General features: G+C 39.9%; 1 protein-coding gene and 1 long non-coding RNA gene across 2 annotated transcripts; one reads left to right on the top strand and one right to left on the bottom strand.

The window, feature by feature from the left end:
* Window positions 1-261: 261 nt before the first annotated feature.
* Window positions 262-1,655, bottom strand: LOC111252783 (uncharacterized). The gene is made up of 3 exons (XM_086992498.1): window positions 1,224-1,655; window positions 626-805; window positions 262-456 (listed from the first exon to the last, which is right to left on the bottom strand). Exons 1-3 carry the CDS (start codon window positions 1,653-1,655, stop codon window positions 262-264), a joined length of 807 nt encoding a protein of 268 aa, XP_086848624.1.
* A 7,392-nt stretch (window positions 1,656-9,047) lies between these two features.
* On the top strand, window positions 9,048-12,765 carry LOC147754718 (uncharacterized). The gene is made up of 3 exons (XR_015330172.1): window positions 9,048-9,232; window positions 9,364-9,691; window positions 12,383-12,765. It is a non-coding gene; the product is annotated as an uncharacterized LOC147754718 (long non-coding RNA).
* Window positions 12,766-14,163: the final 1,398 nt, after the last annotated feature.

The raw sequence follows: 14,163 nt of genomic DNA, 5'->3' as shown, positions 1-14,163 counted from the left end.
AATAGGAGCCAGCATAATGATATCACAGGCGCTTATTGCCATCTTTAGCGCTCCGCGACTTTCAGAAACGGCAGATACAATATTGAGACCAATGCCCACTGGCACGTTCACATCAAACCCAGACAATACATTGTGAATTTCTATAATGCTTTACGCGTTTTCATTTTGCCTCGGTCATTCTGGTTTCTGCAGTGCAAAATAGTGCATCATCGTGTATTATATATATATATATATCGAAGTGTCACACGAAAATTGGTCGTCCTACTCCATTCTTCGCAATGTATTTGGCGGACGGTCCCTGCCATTTGACACAGAGATATACTTTGACTTTCCCGTAGAGCGTGGTGGGCCCGCTGCCGCGCACTCTGCGTAAATCCTCTCCATCGAGACATATTTGAGTGTGAGAAGTTCCCTGGTGGGCAGAGGTACATTGAGACTTTGTACGAGCTGAGTGTTCTAGTAGTTTTAATTCAGTTGCGTACACAGTCCCTTCGTTGAAGGTCATTTCCAGACTGTAGCGTGCAATTAGGCCACATTTCGAACTTATTGGAATTATTTGCTCTTCTAAAAACCGTAGTATAATACGATGCTTATTCCTGAAGATGACGTCTAGATACGCGTTCACAAGCAAACCCGGAGCATATTTTTGCACCCAGTCAATTTGAGTAAAGATTACTGATGCTTCATTGAGGAACTCAAAGAGCTCGCGAACTTCACCAGATACAAGTTGCTCTTCTCCTTCTGCTGGACTTTTTAAAAACTTCGGATTTAGCAGCACCGACACGTATTTGGAGATGTGCTCAAACTGCAGAATCAAACCAGGTGATAATCGCGTAGATTAGCTCCTTTATGTTTACCATTTTATAAAATTAAGCACGAATCTATTGCTTCGCTATTAGCTCCTTTATGTTTACCATTTTATAAAATTAAGCACGAATCTATTGCTTCGCTATTGTTTCGCATATTCTTAGCAAAACTTTTCAGTTGCTTCTATGTTATGCCTATTCCATTTCGCTCTGGATCGAAAGACTCCTATGGACGACCTAATAGATTACTACAGGAGCATAGTACCTTTTTGGCGTTGGCTTTTCCAGCTGCTCTATAAAATTGTTTATCTGCAATATAGCCGCTAACAAACCGATCATACGTATACGAAAGACAAACCTACAGACAAGCGTGCAACTCGCTCCTTGCTCTTCCATTTGTTGATATATTTTACATACCCATATAGTAGTGTTAAGCTCCGACAGGAGAATGGAGGAGAGGTGAAATCCGTATTGGCTTAAAAAGTCCCTTGCCTGCGCAATGTCCTCTTCGGCATATTCATCTCGAAAGATTTCCGCTAAATGGCGTCTGAAGGTCCCTTTCACTTGTCTATACTTCTCGCTTAAAACCTCGCCTATCTCTTGCATGTATTCAGCCGTATCTTTCCAGGTCCGTTTTCCTAACTGCAACGTACTATTCGCTGCATCCAATACATCCCGCATAAAGCGCCCGTGAATTCGACAATGAGGCCGTCGAAGTTGAATGCCGCTCCGCCAGTGACCAGCACAACATTGTCGCTGATCTGGTTTCCCTAAACAACCGCTACGTCGAAGACAGTCATTCGTTTTCTGATGTCGTTTACGACTATTTTGGAGTTTGCTCCGACGCATTTTCGATAACTCCGGTCTTGGTCTTCGAATAAATACATCTGGAACTAAATCGCGACGAGATGAGAGACATAGACGCGATCGTCGACCGCTTGGGTCGCCTATAGACCATTGTCGCTTACACGGCGTCCCGATACAGCAGTTGGGTCGAAAACACCAACTCGTTTGTCGATGCCTTCTAAAACCATTTCTAGCGTCGCTCCAAAAACTTGTCGATAATTTTGGCTTCACAAAACGACAATCTTCGAAACTCTCTAATCGGTTTAAGCGCTTTTTAATATTTGCATTGTTCCTCATTCTTCTGGCCCTAGTTGACTCCACACTAGAGTATGGACCAAGGGAAGTATAAGGTATATCAGGATGGTTGCTGATGACGTTCTAGTTCCTACGAGAAATGTTGCCAGAACATGGTATAAAGTGTAATGAATACTGTTGATTATGGTGAAATATAAACCTATTATCTAGAAAATCTGGACTTCATTTTTCAATAATTCATAAATTAGGCTTGCGACCTTTGTTGGCGCAGTCACTTTGACGCTTAAGACTTTGATTCTAAAGAGCCAGAAATTATTGGTTCAAGCTTGGCAGTGCTATAGACTTCATCAAAACCAAATATGCGTTTTAAGCAAAACAACAACTTCTGCTGTTTGTCAATAATATGTGCCAATATAGTATGGCGTACGAGTATGGCACAGAGAGAAAAACTCAGAAGTTGGAAAAGATATCTGACTCGGCATTAAGAAAATTCAAAACAAACTGTTTGCTAAGGAGACGAAATGATCATTGATAGCTTGGGAGCACGGAGAGATTATATGAAGATGGCGTTTTCCTAGGTATAAGCATATTTATTATGGCTTACGATAGTAGTAAAGAAAGATTATATCCCCGATTTTAGAAGAAGATTAATATATGGGCTTAAGAAGTTGACCAAGCTGAGAAGATCGAGCACTAATACCACATTTATAGATTTATAGATGGCTATGCGACGAAACAAGAGAATAAATCAATTGAAGAGGAAAAAAGGTTGGAACAATTATGAAATGTTTACGTCTTCACACGCGGGCCGCATCACTTTAAGAAATGATTTCATTCATCAAAAAATACATTATTAACCTTTGTACCAGCGATGAAGTATGTGTAGATATTCAAGGATTAAGCGGTTGTACGTTTTGCCCCACTTCAATCAATGTAGAGCGATAGTTGTCCGCGCTTATCGATAGGCTGATAGTTAAAGAGGTGAAAGTTCTCAATGACGCGTCATCTGAATGTTAAACTGCATCATAGGGAACTTTCACATCTTTTAGGAAACATGGAAAACATAGTTTTTGAACTTACTAGTCAATACTGAAACCTCTAAAACATATCAGTTTGGCTATTGGTATTGTATGTACATTTGTCTTTCATAGCGTCCAGGGGTTATATTGAGGAAACGATTTTTTCCGTATTAGATACAGAGTAGATTAGGGCACATCTACTTCGACGAATTCAAACCGGTGAACTACTTCATATATGAAGTTCACCGCGGACAAATTCGGCGAGGCCTTGTGCCCAAATTTTGGTGGGACACGAACTCCTTACAGTTGTCTCTTCTATTGTTAATCTTTGCATTGTTCTCAAGGTAGAACTAACATGGAAGAAAGTTAACTGGTCCTGCTGGTTCGTGAATATTTGTCAGATATTTCAATATTGGCCATAGTGACCATCTGATAACCGGCTGGTTCAATAATCGGTGCTATTAGCTACAAAGACTCCATACAACAAGGGCTATCCAAAGGGAAACTTAAACAACTCGCATTACCCAGTTGCAATCCATAGATAATGGTTATTTTCGATCATATGTAAGAAAATCATGCTTGCACGAGTTAGATAAAGAAGGTAAGAAATAATCAAGCGCTATCACGTATTACGGTTATCCGATAAGCATTACCCTTCAATGGTGTTGTCAAATCGAGTGTAACCGTATACAATTATCTCCAATATAAATAATAGCAGCTAGCCAACCGGGAGTTGAACTCAACATTAAAAGTAATTTGAGAGATTCTGATTATTTATTTCAAGTGTATAATATATAATTCTTGTAAAAGAGATTATCCGAGATCAGGTACGTGTTAGTGAAGGATCGAAATCCAGCAACAGTGGACTGCAGTGAGGTATAATGCAGCATGAACCGCCACCAGACTTCGGTTTCCCGTATTTTTTTTCCCGTAAACATTTGCGTGTTTAACGGCAATAAGGCTAGTTTGGAAACAATGTACCGTCTGAACAGTAGGTAGCATCTCTGATGGATACGGCAGACTGTTGCTTCGACGAATCTCACCCGGTGACCGGTATCATTTATGTAAGTTACCGCTGAGAGATTTTTCGGAGCATGTTACCAAGTTAATCCGTTGGTAATTCGCTCATAGAAGTTCTCATGCATTGCCCGCACGATTTCGAGAGCACAAGTAGCGCTATGGAGATACTTCAGGAGAAGTTGAAGAAGCTTTGCATGTCCAGCCAAAACACGCACGAAGAATACGTCGTTCTGAATAAACGAGAACAAATCTGCGCACCGAGTGGTGATTTGATTAGAACTATTGAAGCTAACATTTTTAGGCATACATTCTATATGGAGAAGGGTGCAACCCTATACGGAAGATGTTAGCAAACAGTGAATCAAGAAGGCTTGCTCGAAACATGCTACTGAAGGTTCAGGTACACGGTGATAACAGTATGTGCGTGTGAAGTGTTGAAGTCACTTAGATAACCAATCTTTTAGAGCAGCTTCACGTGGCGGCTGTGCATGCAAGTACAAAATAAGACGACGACGACGACGTGTCGTGGTGGCGATGATCATACGGTGGCGCTGCTCGGACGAATCTCACCCAGTGGCTTTCATACCGCATACAGAGAAGCAACTGTAGAGAGATTCGCCGGAGCATTGCGTCAGACACTGTCAAATCAGGAAGCTTAAAAGAGGGAAGGAGCTATGTTTGAATTTGGTGTCTATGCTAGGCGATCTGACCGCTGCGAGCTCAATTCGCGCATGGACGAGCGAAACCGGTGAATTACCAGTAATTGTTGAGAATCCACCAAGCATTCGTTCGCCTATTCGAGGAACCTGCTTTTGGATCTAACCAGCGTCGATTCAGGACACGGATGACGCGACTGCACAGCTTCGGGTAGTTTCATATCCAATTTCAAGGCGAAAAAAAATAATTTGGTCGATTATCGGGACAGGCGCTCGAACGAATATAACCCGGTGACTGACAATCTGTTGAGAGTGACCGTTGATAACATCGTCCGGGCGCTGCACCGCGCTAGCCAAGTTATTAGGCCCATGAAGGCCTCAAACTTTAGGGGTTCCGCATGCACACAGCAGATGATTCTAAGACGGATAAAGACTAATAGCTGAACGTCTCAGGTGCCGGCAGCTTTCTTGGCGCGATTTCGCAGAGCACTCTTTACAATTTTAAGGCTGTGGAAAGACATGCTAAACATGCAAGCCACTTTAAAGATGTTTTTTAAACAGCACCTAGTTTGTTCGTCGATTATGGTGCTAATATTCCGACGGATCTTACCCTGTGACCAATATAACCTATGTCGGTAACCGTGAAAAGATCCCTCGGAGCATTATACCAATATATCTTTAGAGATAGACGCAGTAATGGAGCTCAAATATATTATGAGGGTTTTGCAATTGGTCTCTTTGGGATCCGATGGATAAATTGGCATTGATTTTTATATTGGCTACCCAAGTAGGTCCTATACCTACTTAATCATTATTATTATTATTATTATTATTTTTAATATTATCATTGATGTTGGTAGCATGTCGTACGGATAAGTTTTCAGTAACCCGCAATCGTACTCTTTTGTGCCAATAGAGGTTAACATAGTGCACCTCTTCCTATTTTATCCGATGATCGTGGTTTTGTACGTTTGTTTTTTTAGTCAAATTGAAAATTGTCTCAGAGCGAGTTTATGTCCTGGGCTGACTTAACATTTTGAAAACTTCCTATATTTCATGCAATATGAATGCCGCTAGAATCTACCATTTGCATGGGCTGTGGCGTTGTTCTAAGTCGGAAAGGTGCTGGAGCAAAATTAAAGAGGTGGAAGCTTCCAATGACGCGTAATGTAAATAGGAAACCGCATCAAAGGAAACTTTCACATCTTTCAGAGAGGCTTCTCTGATTTTTGACGCGAGAAATTTGATGACATACATACAGTGCCTTAGATAAATATGACCCGGTGACTCATTCTTAATAAAATAGTTACCGCGGTTAAATTCATCCGAAAATCTGTATTATCCGCATTTATCAACACGTGTTTTAAGTAGATCATTTGTTAAAGGAAAGCCGCGTTGATCATGACATATCTGCTCAGACTAAATTTAACCCGGTGACCAAAACCATTTCAATAGACGGCTACCGTGGCTAAATTCGTCGAAGCATGATACCAAAACTAGCTAAATTACCAACACTTGTTTATTGACGCTTTTGACTGTATGCCAAAATATCCTACAAAAGCGATAAAGTGATATTATCTGATACGTTGCTATACGACTGACGGTGCCTAAAGGTTACGAGCTACCAAGTCGTCGGCTTGAATAGCTGAACCTCTGATTGAATATAGAAGCCGCTGGTCCGAGTACATGGGAGAGGTATGGTTGAATGAAGAAATATAAAAACAACGAAAACACATTCTTATAAAATCATACAGTAATGGTTAAGGGTTGCATCGGAACAATATGTGAACAAATGGAAAAATCTTTCTAGAGCAAAACATGTAGAGTTGGATGTTATCAAGGGAAATTTTCACGTACTAGTAGCATATAAGAGCATATAATGGAGGTATGAAATTTCTTTTGTAGACCCTGAGTTAAGCCATGTTAATTACCTTTATGGTGGATTGAACCATTTGCTTGCCTTACAGTTAATTACCTACCTTAGGTACGAAATAGCAGCCGGAAGCTTCGAAACGGAATTGCAAGCAGTCACTGCTCAGACGCGCTTGTGACTCATGATTTCTAGTACAGGTCAGAGTGGAATTGTCTCTGATAATCAGTGTCGCTGTAATGGTTAAATCGGTTGTAACGACGATTGTATTGAGATAATCGGTGAGTTGATGCCTGCACAAAAATGCAATATCCACCAACAAAAGAGTCAAAGATTGATCGCCGACTTTATGTTATCCTTAAAGCGAGCTACGTTAATCTTTAATCAACAATAGTATGGGCTATCATTAGTCAATGTACAGGACTTTTATTGAAGGCTATAATTAACAGGACTGCGTCCGTTCATGTTTAAACCAATTAGTAACACTCGAATCGAAATATTTAAGTACCGCAAGGATTTGAGCATCCCTGTCCCCCTATAACAGCGGAAATCTACATATTATCATAAAGTGACTCAGTTTTTAAGGTAGAATGTTTAGTAGGTTTATTATTTCGCCAATGGCTTGTACTCGGTAACTGATATGTGTGTTCTAAGGTTATACATAGCACCAGCACCAAACGTAAAATTCGAAAGTATTTACTCAGCTTGTCAGCTTAGAACACACCCGCAGGTTACTTTGGGACTACGTTTAACGGAAACGTTAAACAAATTTTCTACTCACTTATTCGAAGGAGGAGGATGTACGATTCGCGCGACTGCGGTGAATAGCAGATGGGCTAAATTCCAAAGAACGGCGATGCGAATAATACGGCTTGACGTAGGTGGATTGTTATTCCCATTACTGCTATGACCAGTTAAGTGTAACTTCAAGTTACTACTCCATTAATGCTTGACTGCTTTTTGTAGCAATGTAGCTTTTTCTCTTACGAACAACCCTTTTTAAGCAACATATGAACGCTGCCATTAGGCATCTTAGACGACCCTGGCACACTGGCTCTCAATTTAACTCCTAGAGTCCCTTTTTGTTGGAAGCTTGTGGAGAGAAGGGCGTCTGTTGGGTTTGTTAGTAAGGAGAGATCGGCAAGAACCTTGGACTCCATAAGTTGGTTAAACACATTTGTGATAAGCCAGTCAAGCCTTGCCTCATGAAGGAACATCCCCAGGAGGGGACGGCCGTGCTTCCAAGAACCAAGATAATTTAGGGGGAACGCAGAATGTGGCTCACAAGATTAAAACATAGTTAAATTCGGGGCATGTCACAGAAGTAAGATGGCTAGAGGTCAATCTAGGCATTACTAAGTCTACCATACTGGCAACGAGAAACTTAGATGTCCAGGGGGTATAGTCAATTTTCATTTTTTCACATATATAAACAGTATATCATTTAAAATTCGAACATTTACGCCTCAAGCTATTCACGCATCTCCTTCAATACTGATATAAATATATGTATAGCTAGTATAGCACAGCATAGCATAATATGATAATATCGCCGTTTTCTTTACCAGTAGCCAGAACAGAGTATCTTACGTCTGTAGCACCCGCACATTACAAAAAGTGTTCGATCAGAGCGAGAAAAATGGGTCCTGTTAGACTGATTAGAATCTGGTCGGAGAGTCAGAGAAATATTCCTTTCTCTTAAAGAAAATGTTACTAACTTACATTATGAAATTGTTGCCCAACATCGATAATTGGTGAGCTTTGAACACACGCGTTACCACACATTAATGCTATAGAAGGTACAGATACTAGTATTAAGGTATGATGGTTTTCAAAGTTAGTGCATGTAGAGTAATATAAATATTGTCCGGACTCAAAAAAATCATTTTTATTGTAGTTTATCGAAGTTTATTGAGAAATTATGGTTGGCATGACAGGATAAGCGTTTTTGTTTTACTATCGTATGGAACAAAGAGCTCGTGTGCTACCGGTTCCCCGTGTGACTCACACGAAATTATTGAGAGTGAAAAACTTTCTCAATTCTCCTGGAAGATCTTTCTGATAACCCTTATTAGTAGTATGTGACAGTGCGGAGGCTTAGAACGCGTTATAAGATATGGTAATTTTCCACTATTGTATGCAGTTACACACACTCTATGCACAATCAGCCGGTTTCTCTATCTGTGCGAACGTAGCTCGTTCGTTGAGTTATCTATGTAAATTGAGGTAATCAATTAAAGCTGCCAGTCAAATGATCATTTTTGGAGCTTGACTTATTTCATTTAAAACACCCCTTTAAGCCGTTCAACGTAATATGACGCATACGCTGTGTGAAATGGTCTTTGGACTTTGCGTCCCTTCACAGTAAGATGAACGATTGGCCTGAGAGTGTTAGCGACAACCTTGAGCCAAATAAAAGTGACTTAAAAAGCATCACTCAGGAAATCATCATACGGCAAAGCTCTAAGCAATGTTTGGTCACGAAAAGTAAGGGTACTTACTGATAGACGAAACTCTGCGCTTTCATTGGGTACGCTCTTGTGAAGTATAGGTTGGTGGAAAGTTAGTTAACCAGTACAAAATCCAAAATAATCATGTCCTTACTAATTCGCCTTCAACAGCACGAGTTGCTCAAACCCTTTCTGTGCTGTTATTTTGCGGCAGGCGCTAACGAAACATGCTGAGAAGTGTCAGTTAAAAATATTACAGAAACTCACCATCTGCTCAATGTTACCTACAAGTGTCAATGGGGCACACTCCGTATGGCATTTCTAATATTATTTCAACTAATACAAAAATAGAACACTGTATTATGATTTATTAAATAAATTTTCATGACTGCATATTATATGATGGTACTAACATATATATGTAAAATATTTGTTTCCAAGTTTTCCCCCCCCCTATGGATAGAATAGAACACATCACAGTAGTGTTCAGTATCTCCATCGCGTATTACGGTCTTGCGAATTCGACGCTGACGGTTACAAATTCGAAGGAAGAAAGCTATCGACGATCAGTCGAAGAAGGCGACGGGCAGCAATGGCTTGGTAACTTCGAATCACAAATGACGGAAGGCTTCAGTGATCGTGCAGTACATGGATGCCACCTGTGTTTAGTTGCAAAATTCGATGGGTCCACTATTGGAAGACAATCGCCTTTATATATAGGGATTTTATCAACATGGCTAAACGAAACGGGTAACGGAGATACAGTTCAGTGAGTACCGTTTTTCAGATATATGTGTTAACAACGCCGAGAGCTACGTGATATCACTACTAGTGTCTTTATATATTGTTGTTGAATACCCAGCACCTTTCCATTTCCAAAAGGACCTGAGTTAGTGGATCAACAGATTGGAAGTCGCAACGATGAAAACGTGTAAAGCATTATTCGACTTCGCGCGTTCCATTTTCGTCAGCTAGGCAAAATTTTAGGAAGATATGGCTCTTCCCGTGTCCGTCCGATTGTCAGCCGAAGTGAAAGTAGTGAGTGCGAAGATCAGGGTGGTTTGTCAAGTTGGAAATATTTGTCAGAAGATAGATTTGGATAGGATTATTCCTATAATGTCAACGATTTTGTTATGCCGCTTGCTTAGGTATAATTGTTTCCTACTGCGGCATTAGACGCAAGGAAGTATGCATCAGAACACGTACTGCTTTTGCATCTATACAGAATTGAACAAATGTATGCAGAAACTGTACATCATTGTTATTACATTTAGTTCCAATTGGCTTTTTCTACCATTTAGTACCTACTGTTGCGCCGCGAATAAACAAGCAACAAAATTTATTTTAAATCTTAACCCCAAGGGAATGCTTCCTACTACAAAGAATGCCAACTAGCTAAGAACACCGCAGGGGCACGAGGGAGAGGTCTAGGAAGACGGGGCCAGAGTGTTCAAACGTCTACGAACAACAGAATTTAGAATTTTCAGCCGAGATTTTTGCGAGTGTTGTACCGTTTCACTAAATGACTGCTAATGAAACATTTTTTTTTTTGTTAACACTCATTCGATAGCCTATTCAGTGTAAAAGCATCAACATGTCGATAAGCTGTAACTATAATTATCGCATGAACAGAAGCTAAGGGGATCCTCTTCCAGTGAGAAAATTGGCGCAATATTTCATTTTACAACATCCTGTGTAGAACGCGTTATTTTCATAGGGTTGCTTTTGTTATCCTTTTTAGCATTCTGGTTATGGATTGGTAGACGCACAGCTTGACCTGATGCGTATCCACAACCTCGATATAGCTGAAAATCCGGTATAGGTTGCAAAAAATAGCATAACATTCAAAGCCGCAGTTGCGAGTCACGGTGTTGCATTCATAGAAAAAAAAAAAAAAAAAAACCTAGTAAGGACATTATTCAGAAATTGAGCCAGCAAGTATGTATGGATAACGATTATTGTCTGAGTTGGAGGAGCAGAGTGAGCATTACGCTCACCCTAGTTCAGGTTAAATATGGAAGTATACCAGAAAATGAATGAAAATTAGCTACAGATACTGGAATCCCCGACCTTTTATGCAATCTCATGGCAGCATCCGAAATGAGCTGATACAAACTATTCTATAACTAGATGTGAAAATATGAACGTTTTTCAGTCTTATGGATAAAAGCTAAACTGTACTGCAAACTGGGTCTTCGTCCAGACGTTCGTACTCCACATTTGGAATCTTGAACCCCTGTGTGGAGAACTACCCAACTGTTAACTAAATATATATATATCTGTGGTTGTATCAGTCTCTACATCTCTAGTGGTCTTGAACGCAGATGGGTCGTGTTAATCTGATTCTTTATGGGTTTGGTAGAGCTTATTCGTAGGTAAAACGCGCATGAGATTTCGGCGATAGGTTGAGACGATTTATGACGAAACAGTCGCCAATTTTTAGACGTTTATATTGAAAAATAACTTTTCAGCCTCACTGTGATCCGTGTAGATGTTTCTCTCATTAAATATTGAATATTATTTTTTCACATCTGTTCAATTGAAGGGTAATTTTCTTTAGGTAAATTATTAAGCGTATCAATGAAGAAGGTACTGAGCTCTGAACAACTGAATTATTTACTAACAAGATTATGGGATAATGAAGAGACCGCATGCGATTGAGCCAAAACATAGATGTATATTAAAGCCGCGTGGACGGTTGTGGCCAGTTCAGTCCTACTACTTAACGAGTGCAGGCCAAATAAAATTTGTTGCAGTTGGATATTTTAGATACGTTGGAGTCGGCTATTTCCTCAGGATATAATAGGACGCGGATATATGAAAGCGGACCAGTTACATTGTATGGGTACAGCAATCAAAGCATAGTCGCAACAAAGTAATAAGGCTTCTATTCGGGAACGGAAACGAGAGCAAAGTATTGCACCTAACGTATGAATCAGTTCTATCACTGAAAAATCGAATTGAGACCGAATGAAGGAATAGAAGTAATGTTAGGTTAGATGGGTGGCGCCACTTGAAATTTTTCGATGATGGTTGCCTATGTAATTATAGCAAGGTAATAGAATTTCGAGAATAGTGCGCTATCAGTTATGAATAACTCATACTTACTTATTTATTATTATTAACTTAATACATATGAATATGTATTAAGTTAGCGATTTTAATAGCACGACAAAAACGGCGCGGAGTGCGCTGTTTCCTATTTTCCGTATGAACTAGTACGTACTTTCGTTAGTTCTACGTACACGTATATCATGCGTCAGAAATATCGAACGACGACTACTTTCTAGCAGAATAGAGAAGTGATTCTATTACTCTAAATTGAATTTCGACATAAAACTTCTGGATGCTATCACTGGATTTATTATTTAGCCCAGCTGCAATAATGGCCTGGGGGCTCACTGGCGGCCCTTTTTCCGATTGTGCAGCTCTATATTCATAAGTGTGTACTTACTTGCAGGTCACCCCCGCTGCTGGGGCCTGCCACCATTCGCTATGGTTTGCTGGTTTATTAAACGAAGGGCTAGAAAGCTTAGGCAAGCCGGGACGTATGATCCGGGACGGAGGAGGTTTCTGGGGGGAAACGGAGTAAAGGCGTCAATTGCGCAAGCGCAGCTAAGATTATTCAATTTTCCAATCATACAGTAGAATCCGGCTACTGACTGCAGCTGAAACTGACCTGGGCGCTATCAAAACAACCAAGAAAACCTCCGAAGAAATGGCAAAACGGGAACGTTCACAGTTATTGCTGCTATTGTATCACAAATTACCTGATTCTTTAAGATGCGTAGACAATGCATTTGCTTCGGACAAATAAAAATTTTACGATGTGCTCTCAACGTAAGGTATGCCGAGTTGTATGTCCCGAGTTCGTGTCGATAGGAACGTTACTTGAAGTATATGAGGACTATGAGTACCAGCTACGAGTATGCACATAAAATAAAACGCAAGATGACTATCCGAATCTCGAAATTCGGAGATTCGACTATTTTCTTATGCCACGAGAAAAGTATGTGTTTTGTGTATATTTTTGTAGTATATATATATAGTGTATTTTTTTGTAGTAAAAAAATTGTCTAACATTTTACTTTTTAGTCGTTGTTAGTATATCAAAAGAAACATCCTAAAATACGTTCTAGGAAATCCGTAGCTGTGACTTTCTAAAAATTAAATTTTTTTTTTTTCGATATTTTAATAGTTATCAATATTTCTGGGGATTTTGCCCCGTGGAAATATAGTTGCCGCAGATTTAGCAAAAATCATTATATTATGGTTGTTTTGTATACAAATAGTGAATGAAGTTGTGAGAAAATAAAAAGGGTAAGTATATCGATATAAATTTCGATTGTTTTTCGGTCAAGTACAGCCAAGAGCTATGGCGTGTAGCCATTGTAAAGCAGCAACAGTGAATGAATTGCTTTAAATGAAAGCACTTCAAAATTGGAAGACGTTCCGGATGAGATGTTTTCGGCTTCCTTTTCAAGGAGAGAAGGATGAGATTATAGACATGGCAATGTTTAGACGCGGCTTCAATTTGTTAACAAGCAATATTCTTACATGCTTTTCTGTAAATTTGGCAGTCGAGATGTATACGAAGATTCATTTTGATAATAAAAACAATATATTTGGTCGAGCAAGCGTTTTTTAAACCTGCGCGCGAGAAACATTTTGAAGTCCAGCAACAGTAGTAGAACTATTTACTGATGACGCATTGGTCTCGACAGGAACAGAGTCTCGTGTATGTTTCGTGTATTGTGCTAGCAAAAAATGTGAAGTTCCGATTAATTGGAAAAAGGGTTGATGTACGATTAAATTTTTCTTGTCTTTGGTATCTCATAATAGCGACATGGCAATATCGTATAAAGTTGGGCTAAGCGTGTTCTGTGACAGCGTATATATATATATAACGAGACTGCCGTACAGAGCACCAGGTCACAGTACGAAAGTGGTTCGAGACGCACAATCCTTTGCCCGGATTAATAATATTGTTGTTCAGGGCCAAGTAGAAAAATAGAGAAATTCCAGTGATAAGTTCCTTTCAAAACAAAGGATCTCTTGAAGGAGAAACTGAATATCTGAGAGCTGCTGTGACGTCGCTTGTAGAGCGACGTCTGTTTACAGTTATAGCTATTTAGTTATAGCTAATTGCATGCCATGGTAATAATCTGTAGACGTGCATTGTGTCTATAGCTATAACAGCTGTCCTATAGGTCCTAGCTGTACAAGTGGGTGCGTGCCGTC

The sequence above is a fragment of the Varroa destructor genome, unplaced genomic scaffold (genome assembly GCF_002443255.2).
Source record: "Varroa destructor unplaced genomic scaffold, Vdes_3.0 BEIS01000006.1, whole genome shotgun sequence".
In the NCBI taxonomy this organism is placed as follows: domain Eukaryota; kingdom Metazoa; phylum Arthropoda; class Arachnida; order Mesostigmata; family Varroidae; genus Varroa; species Varroa destructor.
This window is presented reverse-complemented; position numbering and strand designations above follow the sequence as displayed.

Coding starts and splice junctions, on each gene's coding strand:
- LOC111252783 (XM_086992498.1), bottom strand. CDS start 1,655: ATGCGTCGGAGCAAACTCCAAAATAGTCGTAAACGACATCAGAAAACG. Junction 806..1,223: donor AGCTTAACACTACTATATGG/GTATGTAAAATA, acceptor TTGATTCTGCAG/TTTGAGCACATCTCCAAATA. Junction 457..625: donor AATATGCTCCGGGTTTGCTT/GTGAACGCGTAT, acceptor TAAAACTACTAG/AACACTCAGCTCGTACAAAG.